The sequence below is a fragment of the Lepidochelys kempii genome, chromosome 2 (assembly GCF_965140285.1).
Source record: "Lepidochelys kempii isolate rLepKem1 chromosome 2, rLepKem1.hap1, whole genome shotgun sequence".
In the NCBI taxonomy this organism is placed as follows: Eukaryota; Metazoa; Chordata; order Testudines; family Cheloniidae; genus Lepidochelys; species Lepidochelys kempii.
This window is the reverse complement of record NC_136381.1, coordinates 153,085,914-153,108,999: the sequence shown is the minus strand read 5'-3', so window position 1 is coordinate 153,108,999 and position 23,086 is coordinate 153,085,914. Positions and strand designations below refer to the sequence as shown.

General features: G+C 43.6%; 1 protein-coding gene across 8 annotated transcripts in view; it reads left to right on the top strand.

Moving 5' to 3' along the window:
* The first annotated feature begins 12,444 nt into the window (after nucleotides 1–12,444).
* The window catches only part of ANKS6 (ankyrin repeat and sterile alpha motif domain containing 6), a 78,516-nt gene continuing 67,874 nt past the window's right edge, over nucleotides 12,445–23,086 (top strand). For 5 of the 8 annotated variants that reach the window (XR_012157401.1, XR_012157400.1, XR_012157399.1 and 2 more), the window contains exons 1-2: nucleotides 12,447–12,866; nucleotides 18,916–19,415. Coding sequence is in view for 2 of the 8 variants with exons in the window: in XM_073332462.1 (XP_073188563.1) it covers nucleotides 12,523–12,866; nucleotides 18,916–19,415 (844 nt within the window). In the remaining 6 variants the exon portion in view is untranslated. Of the gene's footprint in view, nucleotides 12,867–18,915; nucleotides 19,416–23,086 lie in introns of all 8 variants that reach the window. The other 3 variants (XM_073332462.1, XM_073332461.1, XR_012157402.1) reach the window with 2 other exon arrangements.

Here is a 23,086-nt window from a genome sequence, read left to right as displayed (position 1 = left end):
AAGTGATGCTGCTTTTCCACAATTTCAGCCCATGCACGTCAGCAGAAGCACACTATGTAGAAGGCCAGTCTGTTGTTTCGACCTTCAGGAGGAGTCCACCTAGAATCGTTCTTTTCGTAGTGTTGGTAGGAAGGTCTTTGTGGATTAGTATGTTATTCAGAGGTGTGTTGGAAATATTCCTTGAGTCGGAGACGTCGAAAATAGGATTCTAGGTCACCACAGAACTGTATCATGTTCGTAGGAGTGGAGGGGCAGAAGGAGAGGCCCCGAGATAGGACAGATTCTTCTGCTGGGCTAAGAGTATAGTTGGATAGATTGACAATATTGCTGGGTGGGTTAAGGGAACCATTGCTGTGGCCTCTTGTGGCATGTAGTAGTTTAGATAGTTTAGTGTCCTTTTTCTTTTGTAGAGAAGCAAAGTGTGTCTTGTAAATGGCTTGTCTAGTTTTTGTAAAGTCCAGCCACGAGGAAGTTTGTGTGGAAGGTTGTTTTTTTATGACAGTATCCAGTTTTGAGAGCTCATTCTTAATCTTTCCCTGTTTGCTGTAGAGGATGTTGATCAGGTGGTTCTGCAGTTTCTTTGAGAACGTGTGGCACAAGCTGTCAGCATAGTCTGTATGATATGTAGATTGTAATGGATTTTTTATCTTCAGTCCTTTTGGTACTATGTCCATCTGTTTGCATTTGGAAAGGAAGATGATGTCTGTCTGTATCTGTATGAGTTCTTTCATGAAGTTGATAGATTTCCACTCCATACTCCACTGCTAAATGCAGTGCCTTGCATAATGACAGGTTTCAGAGTAGCAGCCGTGTTAGTCTGTATTCGCAAAAAGAAAAGGAGTACTAGTGGCACCTTAGAGAAACTATTTCCCCATGTTTATTTCCCCCACCCCCACCCCCACCCCCCACTGCTCCTCGAACGTTCCTGTTAACTGCTGGAAATGGCCCACCTTGATTATCACTACAAAAGGTTTTCTCCCCGCCCCCCGCTCTCCTGCTGGTAATAGCTCATCTTTAAGTGATCACTCTCCTTACAGTGTGTATGATAACACCCATTTTTTCATGTTCTGTGTGTATATAAATCTCCTCACTGTATTTTCCACTGAATGCATCCGATGAAGTGAGCTTTAGCTCACGAAAGCTTATACTCAAATAAATTGGTTAGTCTCTAAGGTGCCACTAGTACTCCTTTTCTTTTTGTGAATACAGACTAACACGGCTGCTACTCTGAGTTCTGTAAGGAAGACATTCCCTTCTTCTGTTGTCACACAAGCACATATGTCATAAATATAAAGGGAAGGGTAAACCCCTTTAAAATCCCTCCTGGCAAGAGGAAAACTCCTCTCACCTGTAAAGGGTTAAGAAGCTAAAGGTAACCTTGCTGGCACCTGACCAAAATGACCAATGAGGAGACAAGATACTTTCAAAAGCTGGGAGGAGGGAGAGAAACAAAGGGTCTGTGGGTCTCTCTTTATGCTGTCTTTGCCAGGGATAGACCAGGAATGGAGTCTTAGAACTTTTAGAAAGTAATCTAGCTAGGTACGTGTTAGATTATGATTTCTTTAAATGGCTGAGAAAAGAATTGTGCTGAATAGAATAACTATTTCTGTCTGTGTATCTTTTTTGTAACTTAAGTTTTTGCCTAGAGGGATTCTCTGTGTTTTGAATCTAATTACCCTGTAAGGTATCTACTATCCTGATTTTACAGAGGGGATTTCTTTACTTCTATTTACTCCTATTTCTGTTAAAAGTCTTCTTGTAAGAAAACTGAATGCTTTTTCATTGTTCTCAGATCCAAGGGTTTGGGTCTGTGGTCACCTATGCAAATTGGTGAGGCTTTTTATCCAACATTTCCCAGGAAAGGGGGGGTGCAAGTGTTGGGAGGATTGTTCATTGTTCTTAAGATCCAAGGGTCTGGGTCTGTAGTCACCTAGGCAAATTAGTGAGGCTTTTTACCAAACCTTGTCCAGGAAGTGGGGTGCAAGGTTTTGGGAAGTATTTGGGGGGAAAGACGTTTCCAAACAGCTCTTCCACAGTAACCAGTATTTGTTTGGTGGTGGTAGCGGCCAATCCCAGGACAAAGGGTGGAATATTTTGTACCTTGGGGAACTTTTTGACCTAAGCTGGTAAAGATAAGCTTAGGAGGTTTTCATGCAGGTCCCCACATCTGTACCCTAGCGTTCAGAGTGGGGGAGGAACCTTGACAACATACAACAGGATCATTGTGGACATTGTTCCACCCATCAAGACTCAGGTTAACAATTTCACCCTCTAGACCTTTTTTATTTTTTTTGGACACTGCTCAATTTCTCTTTCATACACTTTATCCAGCAATTTGCCTGTGACATCTGCTCTGTTGGGTGGACTGTATCCTGGTCTTAATGACTGAACCATGTTAATGAAGTGTGGGTTCTCAATCATATGGAAAGGAGAGTTGTTTGAATAAACAAACCGGGCAATTTTTTCATCAATTACCTCTTTTTGTAATCTGCTGGTTCTTATCACAAACTTATCTATGGTTGTTTCTGGATGATGGAGATTTTTTTTTCTTTTTGCTACAGGTGATATACTGTGGCTATGTGACATACATGATGTGACTGAAACACTATCATTGGCAGATAACTCTGAAACTATAGAAAATGATGGTAATCTTGAAGGTGGATAGTCTTCAGAATCCTGTATGTTGAGGATGGATTCTCCTAAACAAAATAAGTCAATGCATTTATTTAATTATTATTACCATATTGCTCATTTAGTATTACTCATTGCATTCACTGACAGTACTACGTTAAAGGTGAAATTGTAAAAGGGAGATCTGCCTATTTCGGCTATTTTTTTAATCATAACTGCATCTAAAATGTACCATAGAGTAACAATTATATTTTTTACACAGAAATAAGAATTCAAGAATAGTCCAGAAGGAAGAAGGCAGTCGTTAAGAAAGAAGTATGAAATAAAAAAAGTTTACCAACCTGAAGATCCTGCATGTTTGGACATGTTCCTTTCATCATCTTCAACGCAGCTTCCTCCTGAGAAGGAACACTTCTCATGATGTTATGTTTCAGAGTAGCAGCCGTGTTAGTCTGTATCTGCAAAAAGAAAAGGAGGACTTGTGGCATCTTAGAGACGAACAAATTTATTTGAGCATAAGCTTTCGTGAGCTACAGCTCACTTCATCGGATGATGCTGTTTCATTCAGGCAACCAGGCCTTGCATTTCTTTGTTGCACTGTTTGCATTTTGCACGCATGCCTGTCTTACCCACAGGTAAAGGAACTTCATTAAAATATTCCCAAACTGGGTCTCTTTTACGGCCTGCTGCCATTATAGGTTTTCCCTTCTAATGAGAGAATGGTACAGTAGATCTCAAATCAATGAAGGCTACTCTCAGAAAGACCTCAAGACTTCTGGAATATGCTGCTCAAACAGTTTCACTTTTGTTTCTAGTGCCTGTCCCTCCCGTCTCACATTTATCTCCAGACTTCTTCTCCTTGTCCAGATCTATTTCATCCCCAACAATCCTTCTATTCATTGAACTTTTTGGAACTTTGCACTTTTAGAGAGAGGTAAGGGATTGACTCTGGATACACAAATTTGCACCTCTATATATTATCTATTTATTTATTTAAAAACATTTTTGCTGTTAACAAGCATGTTACCTCTGGAGACACAAATCCAGTTTGAGAACTGCAAAACTAAGCATCTCTGATGGTATCTTCTAGACTGAGCACTGAGTCCCATTGGGTAGATAGAAAGATTAACCTAAATAGTCTATACAGAAGCCCCTGGAACTCCATGAGATTGGGTCTCTAATCCATGAACTATTGGAACTCATTTACAAAACTTTTCTTACATGAATTGTCTCATACTATAGAATTAAAATTTATAATCCCTATTCCATGATGAGATATCTTTGAGCTATAGTGTATCTTAATTAAAACTATCTTTAGGGAGGTTTTTTCCTCAAAAAGCATTTTATCAAAAAAATTCAATTTAAATAAAAAAAATCTGATTTTTAATTTTTTTTAAAAAAAGAATTGGTTTTTATCCACCCTGATCTGCATAGATGGGGGGGGGGGCTGTAGTGTGGGGTGACTAATGATCAGGGGGATGGGATCAGGAGTGAGGGGGGTTATAAGGTGAGTGTTTTCAGCCGCTCCTATTCTGAGCGACAGCCACCCCTGCTGCCAGCGGACATAGAAGCGGTGCTCTCCCCTGGCCACAGGAGCAGCCCCGCTCTGCAGCCACCCCCAGGTCATATTACAAACTGCTGCCTGTCACAATTTGCTGTTTTGCTGTTACTGCACATGCACAGTAATATCTGCTGAAGCCTCTGCCTTCCCTGGCCTTTACAGTCTGCTCCCTCCCTGTTGCTCTCGAGGGCTAGAGGGGTCAGAGGAGGCCAATCGGACGGGAGGGTTGGGCGGAGACTGTGCAAGGGGCTGAACTGAATGGTGGGGGTCAAACAACTGGGGGCAGGGGAAGGAGAAGGGCCAGAGCAAAATCAGTGATGGAGATAGGAGCTGGGGTTGAGTCAGTGGCAGAGGGAAGCCCTGGGATAGGGCGGGGCAGAGGGGATGAAGTTTATCCCCGATGAGGTGAGGTGAGCCATCAGCAGTGTTTCTAAAAATGAGTGTTGAGGGGCAGAGCAGAGGGGCTTTCCCCTCCACACTTTCATAGGACAGTACAGCTCAGCACCAGCTTCCCAGGGCTGTGCTCTTTAAAGGCACAGTGTGCTCCAATGCCTAGGCAATACGGGCTCTTCCCTATCTGATATGATGTATTGAACTGCTGAAGGAAACTTGATTCAGCTAAAATATTTTACATATTCTCAACCCCTCCAAAAAGGAAAATTGTCAAGTGTTTAATACAATCCCTTATCAGTTTATATGTCTGTATAAAGCCTCATAGCAGTTCACAAATTTGTCTTAAGTGGTGGTCTGATTGCCTGAACTGGATCGCCTTTTTCTTGTAATCCACTGTAAACAGTGTGTCACGCCTATATTTACTTTTTAAAATGTTATTTTTATTACCCTTAGCACGTCATCGTTTACCTTTGTTAACATAGCGTAGATGGATATCTTTTGTGCGATTCAATTGATATTTTTAATAGCAAATAATCCCTGAAAATATGAATAGTTGCTCGTCACCTCAGCAATCACATTTCACGGTAATTCTAGTATAGCTCTTCCTGTTTATATTGGGATATTAGTTATTCATTCTAAATATTTGTTCTTTTTTCATTTTTTATATACCAGTTTATTCTTTGGAATCATATGACATCAAGGCAGGCTGATTTCCTGGTTTGGTGTCAAAACTTCTTAAGTTTCCTTTGATCCACCAAAAGGGATTGCCTTTATAAACTGTTATTTTGCCTCTCTATCCAGCACCATAGTGCTTTTTCCCATGTCATATGTGTGTAGAACTTGGTTCCCATATATTCACCACAGGCCAGAATTTTAAAGGTTGAAAGCACCTAGATGCTTTTGAAAATCTCACTAGTTGCCTAAATACCTTTAAAAATCTGGCCCGAAGGGCACTATACTATCTTTTATAAAATCCTCCTCAAAGTAAATTTCTACTGTATTTTTTATTTAATATAGGTTAGCTATACAACCCCAAGACAGATTGACAACCACAAGTATTCAAAAATCATGAATTATATTTCCAAAAATCATGACATTAAAGTAGATAGATAAATACGTTTGGGGTTCTTTTAATTTTCCTTTCTGTTTTTGAGCCTTTAGGGCACATTAGCTCAATACTTTTGCTGTCACCTCACCCTAAGAATCATATACCTAAAAGAGTTGTACATTCCCATAACATTCCATACCATTTTGGACTTCCAGTAACATGTGATTTCTACCAACTACAAAAGCAGTTTCTCCTCCCTTGGTGTTCACACCTCAACTGCTAAAAGAGGGCCTCATCCGCCCTGATTGAACTAACCTCGTTATCCCTAGCCTGATTCTTGCTTGCATATTTATACCTGTCTCTGGAAATTTCCACTACATGCATCTGACGAAGTGGGTATTCACCCACAAAAGCTTATGCTCCAATACGTCTGTTAGTCTATAAGGTGCCACAGGACTCTTTGCCGCTTTTACAGATCCAGACTAACCACGGCTACCCCCTCTGATACTTGACTACCTTCTTTTGTAATTGAAAATGTTTTAAAATTCCTTATTTCTGTAAGTAATTCCCTATCCTGAAAATACCGAAGTGCACATTTTACTCTCCTATTACTTCATTTGTTGCACAAATAAATGTTGATTTTTCTATGCAATTGTTTATATTTCTAATTGCATATTTTAATTTCATAGCCTTTTATGTATGCTACATATTTGATTATGATACATTTCAGTGATGTTCTTCTTTCTGACAAGTTTACTGTTCTGTAATGCTAAACCCAAGGATTTGTAAGATGATTTATCCAGTTGCACCTTGCATTGGTTGGCTCGGGTGGCATAGTGCTGACCTCACCTATTTTGCCTTTGGTGAAACTATGTCTAGATACGTCTGCATCCGATGAAGTGAGCTGTGTTGGGGGCTTACTCCTTCACCCACTTACTTCCCTGGTCCTTCTCGCATGAACAGAGAGCAACAATACCCGAAGTCCAAAGGTGCAAACAATTCAATGTTTATTGGGGTGAACTTCCAGCAAGCATGATTCCAGTTTCCTTCCTTAGTATCCTCCTTCCCAGCTCTGACACCACAAAGCCTTACACCTGTGTCCCTGTTCCCATTCCTGCCCTTAGCCAAACATGATTCCAACTTCCTTACTCCCATTCCCTGTTCCCATTTCCCCCTTTAGCAAAACATGATTCCAATTTTCTTACCCCCATTCCCTGTTCCCATCTCCCCCTTTAGCAAAACATGATTCCAATTTTCTTACCCCCATTCCCTGTTCCCATCTCACACACCCACATGCCCACGCCCACCCACGCCCCGTCACTTCCTCATTGACTACAGATTATATAGTAAAACTTGAGTTCTGCTTAGCTATACCTTAACCAATCATTTTCCTGAAATTTAACTAACCAATCCTAACGTATTGTAACATGATTATGTAACCAATTATATCCCACCACCTCAATTAGTTTACACCCAGCAAAATTAATTATATAGCAGACAGGAACAATCACAGAACCAGACAGAGATTATACAGACAAACAACAGCAAAGTGGGAACTATAATGACAAAACAATACAGAAGTGAGGATTTCACATCCCAGCTATTGATAAGTGAGTTCTTGCCAGACAGGATGCTATCAATCTAAGTTTCCTTTTACATTTTCTAGGCACTTCCCTTTCTCTGGAGGTGATAGGAATACAATCCTGTCCTGATAGTGCCTAACAGCCCAATAGCACCTTATTTCAATGTGACTAGTTTGGAATGTGAGGATGTGACCGTTCGCTTCCCAGCTTATGGCTGCCTCTGCTGCTTAGCCAAAGGCCTTAGCCTAAGCACAGGGCCACAAACTGTCACAGTAAGAGAAGGCCCTTACACCAGCAGACAGTGATTTTGATTCTTTCTTTTATACCTCTATCACTAGCCAAGTGATAAGAATACACCTAAATTCTTAGAGTACAGGCCTTTGCAGACAGGCCTGAATATCTATATCCTAACGAAAGCTCATGCTCAAATAAATTGGTTAGTCTCTAAGGTGCCACAAATACTCCTTTTCTTTTTGCAAATACAGACTAACACGGCTGTTACTCTGAAATATGTCTACACTGGCAACTGAACGACAAAACTTTTGTTGTTCAGAGATGTTAAAAAAACACCCCCCCAAAAGACAAAAGTTTTGCTGACAAGTGCCAGCGTGAACAGCTCTTTGTCCGCAGGAGCACTCTCCTTCCGACAACACTAATGCTGCTCATTGGGGGTGGAAGTTTTATGTCGGCAGGAGAGCGCCTGCTCTGTTCCTCTGGCTCCCAGCCACGCCGCCGGCGAGTGCTGGGGGGCAATTCCCCCCAAGCCTGAGAGCCAGGGGACTTCAACTTCCCACAGGAAGTGGCCAGCCCCTCCCCTGCCCATCCCCTGCAGAGGCCTGGGGCCCCACACAGCCCCTCCCTGCTCCTGCCTGCGGAGGCCTGGGACCCCAGGCTGCTCTGCTCTCCTGGCTCCCAGGCTTGGGGGGAGGGAACTGCCCCCCAGCACTCGCCGGCGGTGTGGCTGGGAATCAGGGGAGGGGAGCAGGCTGGAGCCGGGTTGCTCTACTTACTGGTGAGTGCAGGCCCAACTGCTTCTGGAGTCATCAGGGGAGTGGGGGCGGGGCTGGGGTGGAACGGGGCAGAGGCTTAGGGAAGAGCCAGTGCGTGGTCTGGAGCAGCACACAGCTGTGCAGGGCACCAGGGAATTTGGTGCCAAATTTCCTGGTGCCCTACACAGCTGCATGCTTCACATATACGTAAGGACGGCCCTGAACCGTGTAATGCTGTTGCAAAAAAGCAAACATCATTCTGGGATGTATTAGCAGGAGTGTTGTAAGCAAGACATGAGAAATAATTCTTCTGCTCTACTCTGCACTGATTAGACCTCAACTGGAGTATTGTGTCCAGTTCTGGGCGCCACATTTCAGGAAGGATGTCGACAAATTGGAGTCCAGAGAAGAGCAACAAAAATGATTAAAGGTCTAGAAAACATGACCTATGAGGGAAGATTGAAAAAATTGGGTTTGTTTAGTCCGAAAAAGAGAAGACTGAGAGGGGACATGTTAACAGTTTTCAAATATGTAAGAGGTTGTTACAAGGAGGAGGAAGAAAAATTGATTTTCTTAACCTCTGAGGACAGGACAAGAAGCAATAGGCTTAAAGGGAGCAAGGGAGGTTTAGATTGGACATTAGGAAAAATTTCCTGTCTGGGTGGTTAAGCACTGGAATAAATTGCCTAGGGAGGTTGTGGAATCGCCATCATTGGAGATTTTAAAGAGCAGGTTAGACAAACACCTGTCAAGAATGGTATAGATAATTAGTCCTGCCACAAGTGCAGGGGACTGGACTCGATTACCTCTCGAGGTCCCTTCCAGTTCTCTGAGTCTATGAAAAACACAGTGAGGACAAGGCACTTCAGTTTGAAGTGAGGAAAAGGCCTGAGAAAATGTCTCTGAAATAAGAGCTGGGGCAATATACTCATATGTTTTGCCAAAGTGGGTAAGGAGATCAGGTTGAAAACTTGATCAGTATGTGTAACTGCCAATAGGGAGGGGGAAGGCTGCATAAGAAACAATGGAAGTTATTCTGCCTAACAGCTTGTGTTTAAAATGACAGGTTTCAGAGTAACAGCCGTGTTAGTCTGTATTCGCAAAAAGAAAAGGAGGACTTGTGGCACCTTAGAGACTAACCAATTTATTAGAGCATAAGCTTTCGTGAGCTACAGCTCACTTCTTCAGATGCATATCGTGGAAACTGCAGCAGGCTTTATATATACACAGAGAATATGAAACAATACCTATTCCCACCCCACTGTCCTGCTGGTAATAGCTTATCTAAAGTGATTTCCAGCACAAATCCAGGTTTTCTCACCCTCCACCCCCCCACACAAATTCACTCTCCTGCTGGTGATAGCCCATCCAAAGTGATAACTCTTTACACAATGTGCATGACAATTAAGCTGGGCTATTTCCTGCATAAATCCAGGTTTCAGAGTAACAGCCGTGTTAGTCTGTATTCGCAAAAAGAAAAGGAGGACCCGTGGCACCCCAGAGACCAACCAATTCACTAGAGCACAAGCTTTCGCGAGCTACAGCTCACCTCCTCAGATGCATATCTGAAGAAGTGAGCTGTAGCCCACGAAAGCCCACGCTCCAACAAATTGGCTAGTCTCTAAGGTGCCACAAGTCCTCCTTTTCTTTTTGCATAAATCCAGGTTCTCACATCCCCCCCACCCCCATACACACACAAACTCACTCTCCTGCTGGTAATAGCTCATCCAAACTGACCACTCTTCAAGTTAAAATCCAAGTTAAACCAGAACATCTGGGGGGGGGGGGTAGGAAAAAACAAGAGGAAACAGGCTACCTTGCATAATGACTTAGCCACTCCAAGTCTCTATTTAAGCCTAAATTAATAGTATCCAATTTGCAAATGAATTCCAATTCAGCAGTTTCTCGCTGGAGTCTGGATTTGAAGTTTTTTTGTTTTAAGATAGCGACCTTCATGTCTGTGATCGCGTGACCAGAGAGATTGAAGTGTTCTCCGACTGGTTTATGAATAATTCTTGACATCTGATTTGTGTCCATTTATTCTTTTACGTAGAGACTGTCCAGTTTGACCAATGTACATGGCAGAGGGGCATTGCTGGCACATGATGGCATATATCACATTGGTGGATGTGCAGGTGAACGAGCCTCTGATAGTGTGGCTGATGTTATTAGGCCCTGTGATGGTGTCCCCTGAATAGATATGTGGGCACAGTTGGCAACGGGCTTTGTTGCAAGGATAAGTTCCTGGGTTAGTGGTTCTGTTGTGTGGTATGTGGTTGTTGGTGAGTATTTGCTTCAGGTTGCGGGGCTGTCTGTAGGCAAGGACTGGCCTGTCTCCCAAGATTTGTGAGAGTGTTGGGTCATCCTTTAGGATAGGTTGTAGATCCTTAATAATGCGTTGGAGGGGTTTTAGTTGGGGGCTGAAGGTGACGGCTAGTGGCGTTCTGTTATTTTCTTTGTTAGGCCTGTCCTGTAGTAGGTAACTTCTGGGAACTCTTCTGGCTCTATCAATCTGTTTCTTTACTTCTGCAGGTGGGTATTGTAGTTGTAAGAAAGCTTGACAGAGATCTTGTAGGTGTTTGTCTCTGTCTGAGGGGTTGGAGCAAATGCGGTTGTATCGCAGAGCTTGGCTGTAGACGATGGATCGTGTGGTGTGGTCAGGGTGAAAGCTGGAGGCATGCAGGTAGGAATAGCGGTCAGTAGGTTTCCGGTATAGGGTGGTGTTTATGTGACCATTGTTTATTAGCACTGTAGTGTCCAGGAAGTTGATCTCTTGTGTGGACTGGACCAGGCTGAGGTTGGTGGTGGGATGGAAATTGTTGAAATCATGGTGGAATTCCTCAAGGGCTTCTTTTCCATGGGTCCAGATGATGAAGATGTCATCTATATAGCGCAAGTAGAGTAGGGGCTTTAGGGGACGAGAGCTGAGGAAGCGTTGTTCTAAATCAGCCATAAAAATGTTGGCATACTGTGGGGCCATGCGGGTACCCATAGCAGTGCCGCTGATCTGAAGGTATACATTGTCCCCAAATGTGAAGTAGTTATGGGTAAGGACAAAGTCACAAAGTTCAGCCACCAGGTTAGCCGTGACATTATCGGGGATAGTGTTCTTGACGGCTTGTAGTCCATCTTTGTGTGGAATGTTGGTGTAGAGGGCTTCTACATCCATAGTGGCCAGGATGGTGTTATCAGGAAGATCACCGATGGATTGTAGTTTCCTCAGGAAGTCAGTGGTGTCTCGAAGGTAGCTGGGAGTGCTGGTAGCGTAGGGCCTGAGGAGGGAGTCTACATAGCCAGACAATCCTGCTGGTGGAGGGTGAGAAAACCTGGATTTGTGCTGGAAATCACTTTAGATAAGCTATTACCAGCAGGACAGTGGGGTGGGAATAGGTATTGTTTCATATTCTCTGTGTATATATAAAGCCTGCTGCAGTTTCCACGATATGCATCTGAAGAAGTGAGCTGTAGCTCACGAAAGCTTATGCTCTAATAAATTGGTTAGTCTCTAAGGTGCCACAAGTCCTCCTTTTCTTTTTGTGTTTAAAATGTATTTCAAATACTGTTTACAATGCTTTGCACTAGTTTCAGTGTTTCCTGTACATAAAATGTTTGTTTACTATAGAAACTATATGGCCTAATCTACAATGGAAAGAGATTAAGAAAGAACATCTTCATTCAGAGTTTTACATACGCTAGCCCTGCAGTTTAACTCTGTGGAACGGTTTTCCAGATTACCAAAATGTCTGTCTTTGTGTCCAAATTGAAAATGCAGGTTTCACAGTAGTAGCAAATTGTGACAGTGCACCCCCAACCATCGCAAGGCCCTGCCCCAGGAGCTGGGGAAAGGGAGAGCCAGCTGGTTGTGACACTTTCAGAGTCTGTACCCGCAAAAAGAAAAGGAGGACTTGGGGCACCTTAGAGACTAACCAATTTATTTGAGCATAAGCTTTTGTGAGCTACAGCTCACTTCATCGGATGCATCGGATGAAGTGAGCTGTAGCTCAGAAAAGCTCATGCTCAAATAAATGCGTTAGTCTGTAAAGGTGCCCCAAGTCCTCCTTGTCTAATTGTGACAGGCCTTCCCACCTCAGTCCCCATTCGCCGCCCTGGCCCAGAGGACGGGGAAGGCGAGGGGTAGCAGAGCGCCAAGGAGCACCAGGCTGTCAGCGAGCGCGGGGTGTAACACTACACCGGCTGCCCTCCCGCGGGCGGAGCGCCGAGCCCCCCTGCCAGGCCGGCGAGGCCCGCGCCGGGGGCGGACGCGGGGAGCGGGGCCGCCAGCTGCCCGGGGCTCGCACGCCGCGGCGGGCGCTGCCGATGGGGGAATGCGGGGTTCCCACCCAGGTCCAGCTGTTTCTCCGCGCCTGCGACCAGGGGGACTACGAGAGCGCCCGGCGCCTGCTGGGGCTGCCCGGGGGCGGCGCGGAGGCGGCGGGCGGCTCCGCTTGCGGGGCGGAGGAGGCGGCGGAGTCCGGGGCAGGGGAGGCGGCAGCGCCTCCCCCCTCGGTGCCAGTGGACTGCACGGACGAGGCCGGCAACACGGGGCTGCAGTTCGCCGCGGCCGGGGGCCACGAGCAGCTGGTGCGGTTCCTGCTGCGCAAAGGGGCCTCGGTGCAGAGCCGGAACCACTACGGCTGGAGCCCGCTCATGCAGGCGGCCAGGTAGGGCCGGGCCCTGCCCGTATCCGCTCCCGCGCAGCCACTGAGCATGCTCCGGCCGCCCGAGCCCGGCGCTAGGGTGCCTGGGGCTGGGTGGGGACCGCCCTGCTCCGTGGCCGGGGGGCGAGAGCGACTGGAGCGCAGCGGGGCCCTGGAGGGCAGAGGTTGGGTGGCAGCGGCCTGGGCAATGCCGCCTCTCTAGCAGAACGGCTGCTATTGGGGCTGCTCCTCCCCCTTCCCCCCGGCCCGGTTTGACCTGGGTTTGGTGTTCATAAAGGGGCCCTGTTGTTTCTTCATTTCAAGGAAGCCAGTTAGAAAACAAAAAGAAAAGGAGTACTTGTGGCACCTTAGAGACTAACCAATTTATTTGAGCATGAGCTTTCGTGAGCTACAGCTCACTTCATCAGATGTAGTGAGCTGTAGCTCACGAAAGCTCATGCTCAAATAAATTGGTTAGTCTCTAAGGTGCCACAAGTACTCCTTTTCTTTTTGCGAATACAGACTAACACGGCTGTTCCTCTGAAACCTTAGAAAACAAAACAATCCCCACGTGCCCTGCTGAAGAGCAGAGGAAACCTGGGGGAGTGGTCAGCACAGAGCAGAGACATTCCTTCCTGAGCATCCTCACTTACACACGACCTGGAGTGTGTCTGTTCCTCCACTTACCCGTGGTTAGAGCCCATAATAAACCATAGTCAGTTTCCCTAAGAGTAGCCAAAGTATCATAGACCCAGTCCTTTGGGAGAATCAACCTGCACTCTGGACAGATCAGGGATTCTGTTTTTGATCCATTCAAGCTATTAGCAATAGCTCCAAACATCTTGTAAATGGGGTCCTCCTGGGGAGCCAGCTGTGGTCAGTCAATTAGGGTGAACTGCAAAGAATGGGGCAGACAATCCCCATAAAGCTGGTGGATATTCCAATACCTAGATTTACCAAGCCAGCATAAAACAGCTTTTTTATTGTTACTCAGAAGTCCAAACAACACAGTTCCTTTAACGTGATCCAGCCTCAGGCCTCAGTCCAGGTACCCACGTCAAATATGATGAAAATTTCTGTAAATCTTATTTAATCATATAAAAGAAAAGGTTCTACCAATCCCAGAGGATCGCACGCATTACCTGCCAGGTTAACGAATGTTTCAGATCTTACCCAAATAGACTCTACAGCCAATTCTTATTAACTAAAAGCTCAAGGTTTATTTATAAAAAGAAAGAAAGGTGAGAGTTCAAATTGATTAAAGGAATCAATTACACACAGTAATGGCAAAATTCTTGGTTTAGGCTTGTAGCAGTGATGGGATAAACTGCTGGCTTAAGTCAAATCTCTGGAGTACATCCACATCTTGGATGGGTCATTCAGTCCATTGTTCAGAGCTTCAGTTTGTAGCAAAGTTCCTCCAGAGGTAAGAAGCAGGAATGAAGACCAAATGGAGAAGATGCAGCTGCCTTTTACAGTCTCTTGCCATGAGGCCTGTGCTTCCTTTGTTTCAAACACAAGCTGCCCAGTACATGGCTTGGAAGCCTTAGAGTTCTCTCCATAGGCATGTCCCTGCATGATTTTAAGTTTGAAATACAGACATGTCTATAACTCATAATACAAACATATAAACAAGATTGTCATATCTGGCAAATAATAACATTTTTGCAGATATCTTGCATGGCATATCTGGATGATTACTTCTTGGGCGTTACCTCAGGAGCCAACATTTGAAATCCAGGCATAGAGTCAATACTTATAACTTTAAAAACAAAAATGGTACATGCATACAGATAGCATAATCATAACCAGCAAATCATAACCTTTTCATAGACATCTTACTCTACAACCTTTGTACAACATTTTCTGCAAATATATAACAGTAGTTGCAACAATTATCTATATGGTCAAATTTGTATCTGTACATGTAGGAGTCATAATGTGCACTTCTGGATGCTGGAATATTTTTGCTTTTAAAAAAGTTATTTTAAAATATTAGTTTAAACAATCCCATAACTTGCAAGAAAGTTACATTTTGCTCGTGAGGAAAGGCACAGCAAGTGTGAAATTGAATAAATGTCAGAATTTAGTGTTAGCACATTTCTTTTCTCATTGGCCTTTAGTTTATTATAATTACAGTAAATAGTGGTACAGGTCATGAATAGAGATCTATAAATTACATAAATTTTACCAAATCATAAGTGAAACCTGTATTTTTAAAAGTGATGTACAAATAAAAAATAACTGTTTTGCACCTCTTTCTTCCCCTGTGGGAATACAATATGCCTGAAAGTTTATTTTATTTGGTTTTGTTTCTTTGGTTGACTTAGAGAACTTGATCCAAAGCCCACTAAAGCCAGTGAAAAGACTCCTATTTCAACGGGCTTTACCTAATTTTTCTAAAAGTCTCACTGGACAAAATGGAAGACTATTAGTTTATAACTGTCAATAAAGAGAATCAGATTTCATCTGCTGTATCAGTCATAGAATTTACTATAGCATTTGTCACTGTACTGTCTAAGGCCCCAACCCTGCAAATGTTTGCATGTGTTATCTTTAAATGTGTGAGTACTTCATAGGTCTTAAGTCTTTTGCAGGATTGGATTGCAGAACCTAAGAGTTTACTAAAATAATCGAGCACTTGATTGAGAGGGAAAAATATTATTTTTTAGTCCATTGCTTTAAAACATTTGAAGAAAAAAATCTTGTCAAGAGTCAACAGCTTCAGCTAAAAACCACAGAAAGCTCCCAATGTACAAGTCCTTCAACTAGTTCTCAAGTAAGAACAGGGAAGACAAAATTTAACAATCCTGGTATTTCTGAAATAAAAAACAAACAGAAACCTTTGTTTGTTTGTTTTCCTTAAAAATAATATACACCTTCTCTAAAAACAATAACACTGCAAAAAAGGGCACAAGACTTCCTCAGGTCACTTTTTAGAAACTGTCATTTTTTAAAATACTGCACAGAGATTTCTGCTTCATTAAAGCTCATGGAGAAAACTGAAAGTGGCTGGAGAATAGCCTTTGTCTTTAGTGAATTATGTCAGTGGCACAACAAAAAATACTAAGGAAATTTATTGCTTGCACACCCTGTACTTTCACTGACTAATGCTTTCTACAGTCCTTAAAAAGATAGGCTCCAGATCACAGACACTTACTCATATACACCTCTACCCCGATATAACGTGACCCGATATAACACGAATTCAAATATAACATGGTAAAGCAGCGCTCCGGGGTGGGGGTGGGGGGCCTGCACACTCCGGTGGATCAAAGCAAGTTCGATATAACGCGGTTTCACCTATAATGCTGTAAGATTTTTTGTCTCCCAAGGACAGCGTTATATCGGGGTAGAGGTGTACTTAACTTTATTTATGTACATAGTCCAGTTGAAATCAGTGGGACTGCCTATGTGTGGAAGTCAGTTGGGTGCACAAGTATTTGCAGGATCAGGGCCATATTGGGGTAATTTATTGCTTGAAGATTATTTTCTCTGATACATTTCTTCCACAACTATTTCATATGTACCAGAGAAATATGGATGTTAAACCCCACCTGTTAGCATAGTTAGTTCCCTTCTCCTCTTTATTCTAATAATATGGTGATTCCTCAAATATATTATAATTGTATTGCTGTAATGCACAAAGGCCCCTTTTGGGTGCAGAGCTCCATTGTACTAAACACTGTATAAACATATGTAGGAAGACACCCTAGCTGTGTCAAGCAGCTTAAAATAGATATTGTTTGCTGGTTGTTTATAAAAATATGGGCTTCATCTCCATAGCTGAGCAGAGAAAGGGGAGTTCTAACTCACCTTTCGATTTTCACATCATGGGGTCTGCTTTGGCATAAATTCCTGCACAGTAAGTGGAATAGGCCCCTTGGGGGTCATGGGCAGGTAAGAATAACAAGAGAACAGTGGTGCTCGAGCCAGGACATGCAGAGGCAGATAATGGTTTTGTGGGGCCCTGGGCCAGAGCAAATGGGGGCCCCTCCCTACCCCTTCCACGCAGGGTTAGGGTTGCCAACTTTCTAATCACACAATACCCAACACCCTTGCCCCGCCCCTTCTCTGAGACCCCGCCCCACTCCATCCCCCCTCCCTCCGTTACTTGGTGTTCCCCACCCTCACTCACTCACTCATTTTCACTGGGCTGGGGAGGGTCCCTTTTTGACCAGGTGTTGCAGTTGAAAACTGGACACCTGGCAACGGTCCCCCCCACATCCTGGCACTCCTCCCAGGAAGTGGGGTCAGAGTGCGGGGGCTGAATTGGTGCCTGGGGGATAGATTGGGTTTTATATAAATAGAGAATCAGGCTTATTATAACAGAAGTGCATATTTTATCACAATCTATGATCCAGAATAAATACTTTCCTTAAATCTGTACTCTCAGAGTATAAGCGTAATGTCAAATCCTGTGTGGAAAAGGAACAAATTATTTTATGCTAATTGATGATACACGATCACTCTCAAATGCAAATTCAAACACCTTATTAAATTTACCATAAATCAACAAAGTTAAACATTTCTGGTTAACTTTTATATATATACAGTAATACATGAATTACCAAAAAATACTCTTATGTGACAAATATAAAATTATGATAATTTACTGTGGTAAGAAAGGGCAGCATGTTTTATGGGGCAGATGATAATTGTTGTACACTCAGCTACTGGTAGCAAAATCTGACAGGGAGGCATTTTCTGGCTATGCTGTCATTGCTTTTCCTCTTGGAACTTACGAAAACCTCTTTTGTCAGGAGCCAACGGGGGAGATTGTGGGGGAGAGAAGGTGAGGCAAGAATGAGGGAAATATCCTGATTCTTATGATATAAAAAAATATCATGGTAGTGTTTAAACAAACAACAAAACAACCCCCCCTTCCTCCTAACCCTCCCCCTCATACTTGCCTGTTTCCAGTCTCCTGCAGGATACTGTGACTGAGATATTTATTAAAAGCCCCATGCATTTGAAACTGAAATTATTGTACTTGAACATTTCCCCCTTCCTTTGATTTGTACACTGAACGCCAACTTTACCTTTTTTTAGTATCTTTCACCACAGCCAAGCTTAGGTCTTTCTGGTTCATCCCCAATAATAAATATTCTGTAGTTGTAACTTTTTTGTCTCACCCCCCCACCCCCCCACAGGATGGTTAAGAATCTCTCTCATTCTCTCAGAGCTATATTGGCTCTGCAGAGCTCACAGCAGTAGAAGCTTATTTATAGGAAGAAAAATTGAATTTGAAGTTTTGAACTACTAAGCCAGTTGTTAATTGGACTGGTAATTTAAAAGAAACAAATAAAACCTCCCTTCTAAACTTTCAAAAGCTTGGGGGTGGGGAGAAGTTTGTGGTGAAGAAAGATTTCTATTTGGAAAGTGAAATAACCCCCCTAAAAGTGACTATATCTGATCATAGGGATTTACAATGAAAACACCTGTGCACAGTGGCAGATCAACCAGTAATAGTATTAAAACAATACTTTTATTTTTTTAGGCCCTGATTCAGGAAATTCCTTAAGTATGTGCAGAATTTTAAGCATGTAAATTCAATATGGGATTATTCACATGTTTAAAATTACTCATATTCTTAAATACCTTCTTGATCTGGGACATTTGTGTTTTGTTCAGATCTTTACAGTTCTGTGGATTCTTCTAAATCATGGAATCATAATCGGGATTGGAAGGGACCTCAGGAGGTCATCTAGTCCAACCCCCTGCTCAATGCAGGACCAACCCCAACTAAATCATCCCAGCCAGGGCTTTATCAAGCCCGACCTTAAAAACCTCTAAAGAAGGAGATTTCACCACCTCCCTAGGTAACCCATTCCAGTGCTTCATCACCCTCCTAGTGCAAAAGTTTTTCCTAATATCCAATGTCAAAGGATGGGGGCTGGGCAGCGGTGATAGCCTTGAGTCCAGATGGTACATTTTCAGTTGATGTAGGTACAATATGAGAGGTTAGCATACTGGATATCTGCTGTAGCAAAATTTTCTCACATGCTCTCTATAGGAGATATTTGTTACAATAGAATTGGTTCTTTTTTCAATTCTTTTTCCTCCTCTTAAGGTTTGGACATCTAACCGTGGCTCACATCCTGTTGGAGAATGGCGCTGATCTCAATGCACAGAATAAGCTGGGAGCCAGTGTACTTACAATGGCTTCTAGAGGTGGCCACGTCAGTGTCGTGAAATTGTTGCTGGAATCTGGAGCTTTTGTTGATAATTATGACCATTTTAATACCAGTTTGGTTGACAACAGCAAAGAGGAACTTCCCGATATAACACCACTAATAGCAGCTGCACAGCATGGATATGAGGCAGTGGTGCACTTGCTGCTGGACTGGGGAGCTGATTGTAATTACACTGTGAAGACTGTGGGCTGGAGTCCTCTAATGCTGGCAGCTGTTAGTGGAAAGGTGAGCTTGGCACAACAACTCATGGACAAGGGAGCCAATCCTAACCACCTAAATGTGCTGCATAAAACACCTTTTGAAATCTCCAGTGGCTTCAAAGATAAAGACATGAAAGATTATTTGGAATCACTAACAACAATCAGGCGCCTGACAGGTATGGGCTACTATTCTTCTGGTTTCCTTGCTGCAGGGTTTAGGTTAGACATTTTGAGACATAAGAATCAAAGAAGTAGTTATTAATGTATATTTTGTACTTCGAGGCACAGGGATCGTGATCTAGATGTTCTTGGAATGGATTTACTCACCTTTGCCTGCAAGCAGATTTCCTCCAAATAACATGGAGGCATGTTGGTATTTCCATAGTTTTATGGCAACAAGACTGTGAATTTGACTTGAAAAATTAAAACAAAAAAATTGGTGTTCCAAGTGGGATCCTATGTGTGCTCTTTTAGGGGGAAAATAAAAAGATTTACCCAAAGAGGCAAAGATGTTGAAAAACTGAAGACAATTCAGAGAAGCGCTACAAGAATGATTCAAGTCTACAAATCCTGCCTTACAGTGAGAGACTAAAGGAGCTCAGTCTTATTAGTTTAACAAAGAGAAGGTTAAGAGGTGACTAGATCAAAATCTAAATACATCTCCATAGAGACAAGAAATCTTATACTGGAGGGCTCTTCAGTTTAGCAGACAAAGGCATAGTAATGTTGGAATGGAATGTCTAAATGGAAATAAGACTATTTTTTAACAAAGAAAATAATTAACTTTTGGAACAGACCGCCAAAGAATGTGGTAAATTCTTTATTGGTTGAAGGCTTTAAAGCAAGAGTGAATGTGTTTTTAAAATATATACTGTAGTTCATCCACAAATTGTTGGGTCTGATGCAGGAATTGTTGGGCAAAAGAAATTACGCCAGCAAAATATATGTTGCTCAGGGGGTGTGTTTTTTCACATAAGTGCTAATGTAGACAAGGCCTTAATCTCTGCCACACACTGGTTCTAGCTATATACTCAGACACGAAGGGCATTTCTCTTGAAAGGGGCAAGGCAGCAGAAAGGGACACTCACATGAGTTCTGCAGCTCTTAAGTCTCTGCTAATATGCTGTAAGATGGCTGGCTGATGCACCTGGAGAGGGAAGGAGAATTCACCCCCTAAACAACAGGACACTTCAAATTTTCTTCTCAGGGTTTTTTTAAATCTGCAAAATTAAAACAAAAAATCCAAAATATTCTGACTGCCCTTCAGGGTGTTGTCTTAACCCTTGTCTCCAGGGCTTCACAGTCCTTATATGCCTTTGTCCAGGGGGTCTCCAGCTGAAGTTTTCTCCCAGCCAACCGCAGTTCCCTGTAGGTGTCTTCCTATCTGGACTTTAACTAGACAGGTGCAAGGAGTTCCCCTTTCCAGGTCCTTTCCTGACCCAGAGTCTCTCCTTTCTGGCCCCTTGCCTCTAGTGCATGTGACTAGAACCAGGTATTACCTACTGCTCCCAGTTTTAAAGAGACCAAGGAATTCAAATTCTTCCTTTGGTTCTTCCTCCCAGCATTTGACGCTATGCAGTATTTTGGAATTACTTCCTGTGAAGTCCAGTTATGGACAGAAAGCTGTCTGTGTAAAAATGGCAACTTCTAACTTAGTAGGTCTGTCCAGCTTTTCTTGATTTCATTTCAAATATGTCATTACTTTATACTCCTGTTAGCACTGACGTGCCAATAACCCTCTGGAAGAGGGAGCTGGATTTATTATCTGACTTGTATACACATAACAGAATATATCACTTTTTTCCTTAATTATGTGGTGCCAACAGTTCCTAGACACTTCACAGAAATTTATGAAGACAAACTCCATGCCCTAAAAAACTTAAAATTGGAATAATTTCATTTGCAGAATTGTGATCCGCTGACTGCTTGATGCTGGGACTGGACAGCAGGGGATGGATCACTTGATAATTGCCCTGTTCTTTTAATTCCCTTTGAAGAATCTTGCACTGGCCACTGTTGGAAGACAGGATACTGGGCTAGATAGACCATTGATCTGACCCTGCCATTCTTATGTTCTTTTATCATTGATAAGGATGGAAATGAAGGCCTTGGAAACGGAGTTTAGAAAAATAATTTTTTATATGGAACTGAGCAAATTTGATGTGGAAATCCATGAGTAGGAATGAAAATGGAACGCCACAAAGCCATTTTTAGTTATGTTTCAGAGTAGACATGCACTTTGGGAATATTTACCCCAGCGCAGAAGCCCATACATTTTATCCCAGAAATTCACACTAATGCTTTGAACCTTACTGTGGACTTTCTGAAGTGAATGTCATCCTTTAACAGATATTTTACTCTTCCAGAGAGTATACATTTACTGTATAAATTTAAAGATTTCTTTCCCTTATACAGAATAGATGTTGAGTGGCAAACAACTCTACTCAGTCTGTAGTCCTGATCCTGCACTGAGAACCTTGCAGGTGGACCTCTGCTCCCACAGGACCTATATTATTTTCTTTGTGCTTTCTTCTTTACTGATCAAATAGAAGCCGAAATGTACATAATTATACGTAGAATATTGTGACGGTGGTCCCAGGGAGCCACAGTGGGGTACTCAGTTAGGGTGAACTGCAAAGAATGGGCCAGACAATCCACAAAGCTGGTGGATATTCCAATACTTAGATTTACCAAGCCAGCACAAAACAGCTTCTCTAATATCTTACTGATTACCCAGAAGCCAACAACACAGTTCCCTTAAAGCCGTGGTCACCAACGGGTCAATCGCGATCAACTGGTAGATCCTAGAGGATCTCCCAGTTGATTGCGATCTCCGGTGGTGTAGCGTGGCTGCCGCTAAGGCAGACTCCTTGCCTACTCTGGCCCTATGCTGCTCCCAGAAGCACCACCCCTGCAGCTCCCATTGGCCAGGAGAGCTGCAGGGGCAGTGCTTGCAGAGAGGGGCAGCGCGCAGAGCAACATGCCCTGCCCCTCTCCCCCGCCCCCCAGGGGCCCAGAGGTGCATTGGCCCCTTCCGGGAGCAGTGTGGGCCGGCGTAGGTTGGGAGCTTGCTTTGGCCTGGCTGCACCTGCTGCAGACAGGGAGCAGCCGGAAGTAAGTGCTGCCCGGTGGGAGGCCACACCCCAACACCCAGCTCTGAGCCCCCTCCTGGAGCCAGCACCCCAAACCTCCTCCTGCACCCCAAGCCCCAGTCCTGACCCCCCTCCCAGAGCCAGCACCCTGTACCTCCTCCTGAACCCCAACATTCTGCCCCAGCCCTGACCTTCCTCCCAGAGCCAGTACCCCATGCCTCCTCATGCACCCCCTCCCAAACCCCAACCTCCTACCCGAGCCCGGTGAAAGTGAGTGAGGGTGGGGGGGAGCGAGCGACAGAGAGGAGGGGATGGAGTGAGCGGGGCAGGGTTTTGGGGAAGGGGCAGGGCCTTGGGGAAGGGGTGGGGTAGATCCTGGGTTGCCCTTAGACTCAAAGAGTGATCTTGGGCATAAAAAAGGTTAGAGACCACTGCCTTAAAGCAACCCAGCCTCAGGCCTCGACCCAGACACCCAAGTCAAATATGATGAGGATTACTGAAAATCTTATTAATCATATAAGAAAGTTCTACCAATCCCAAAGGATCGGACACATTACCTCCCAAGTTAATGAATACTTCAGATCTTACCCAAATACATGCTTACAGCCAATCCTTATTAAGTAAACTAAACTTTATTTAAAAAGAAAAGAGAGAGAGTATTGGTTAAAAGATCAATGTACATACAGACATGAGTAGAGTTCTGAGATCAGATTCATAGGAGAGATGGCGAGCTTTGTAGTTGCAAAGAGTTCTTA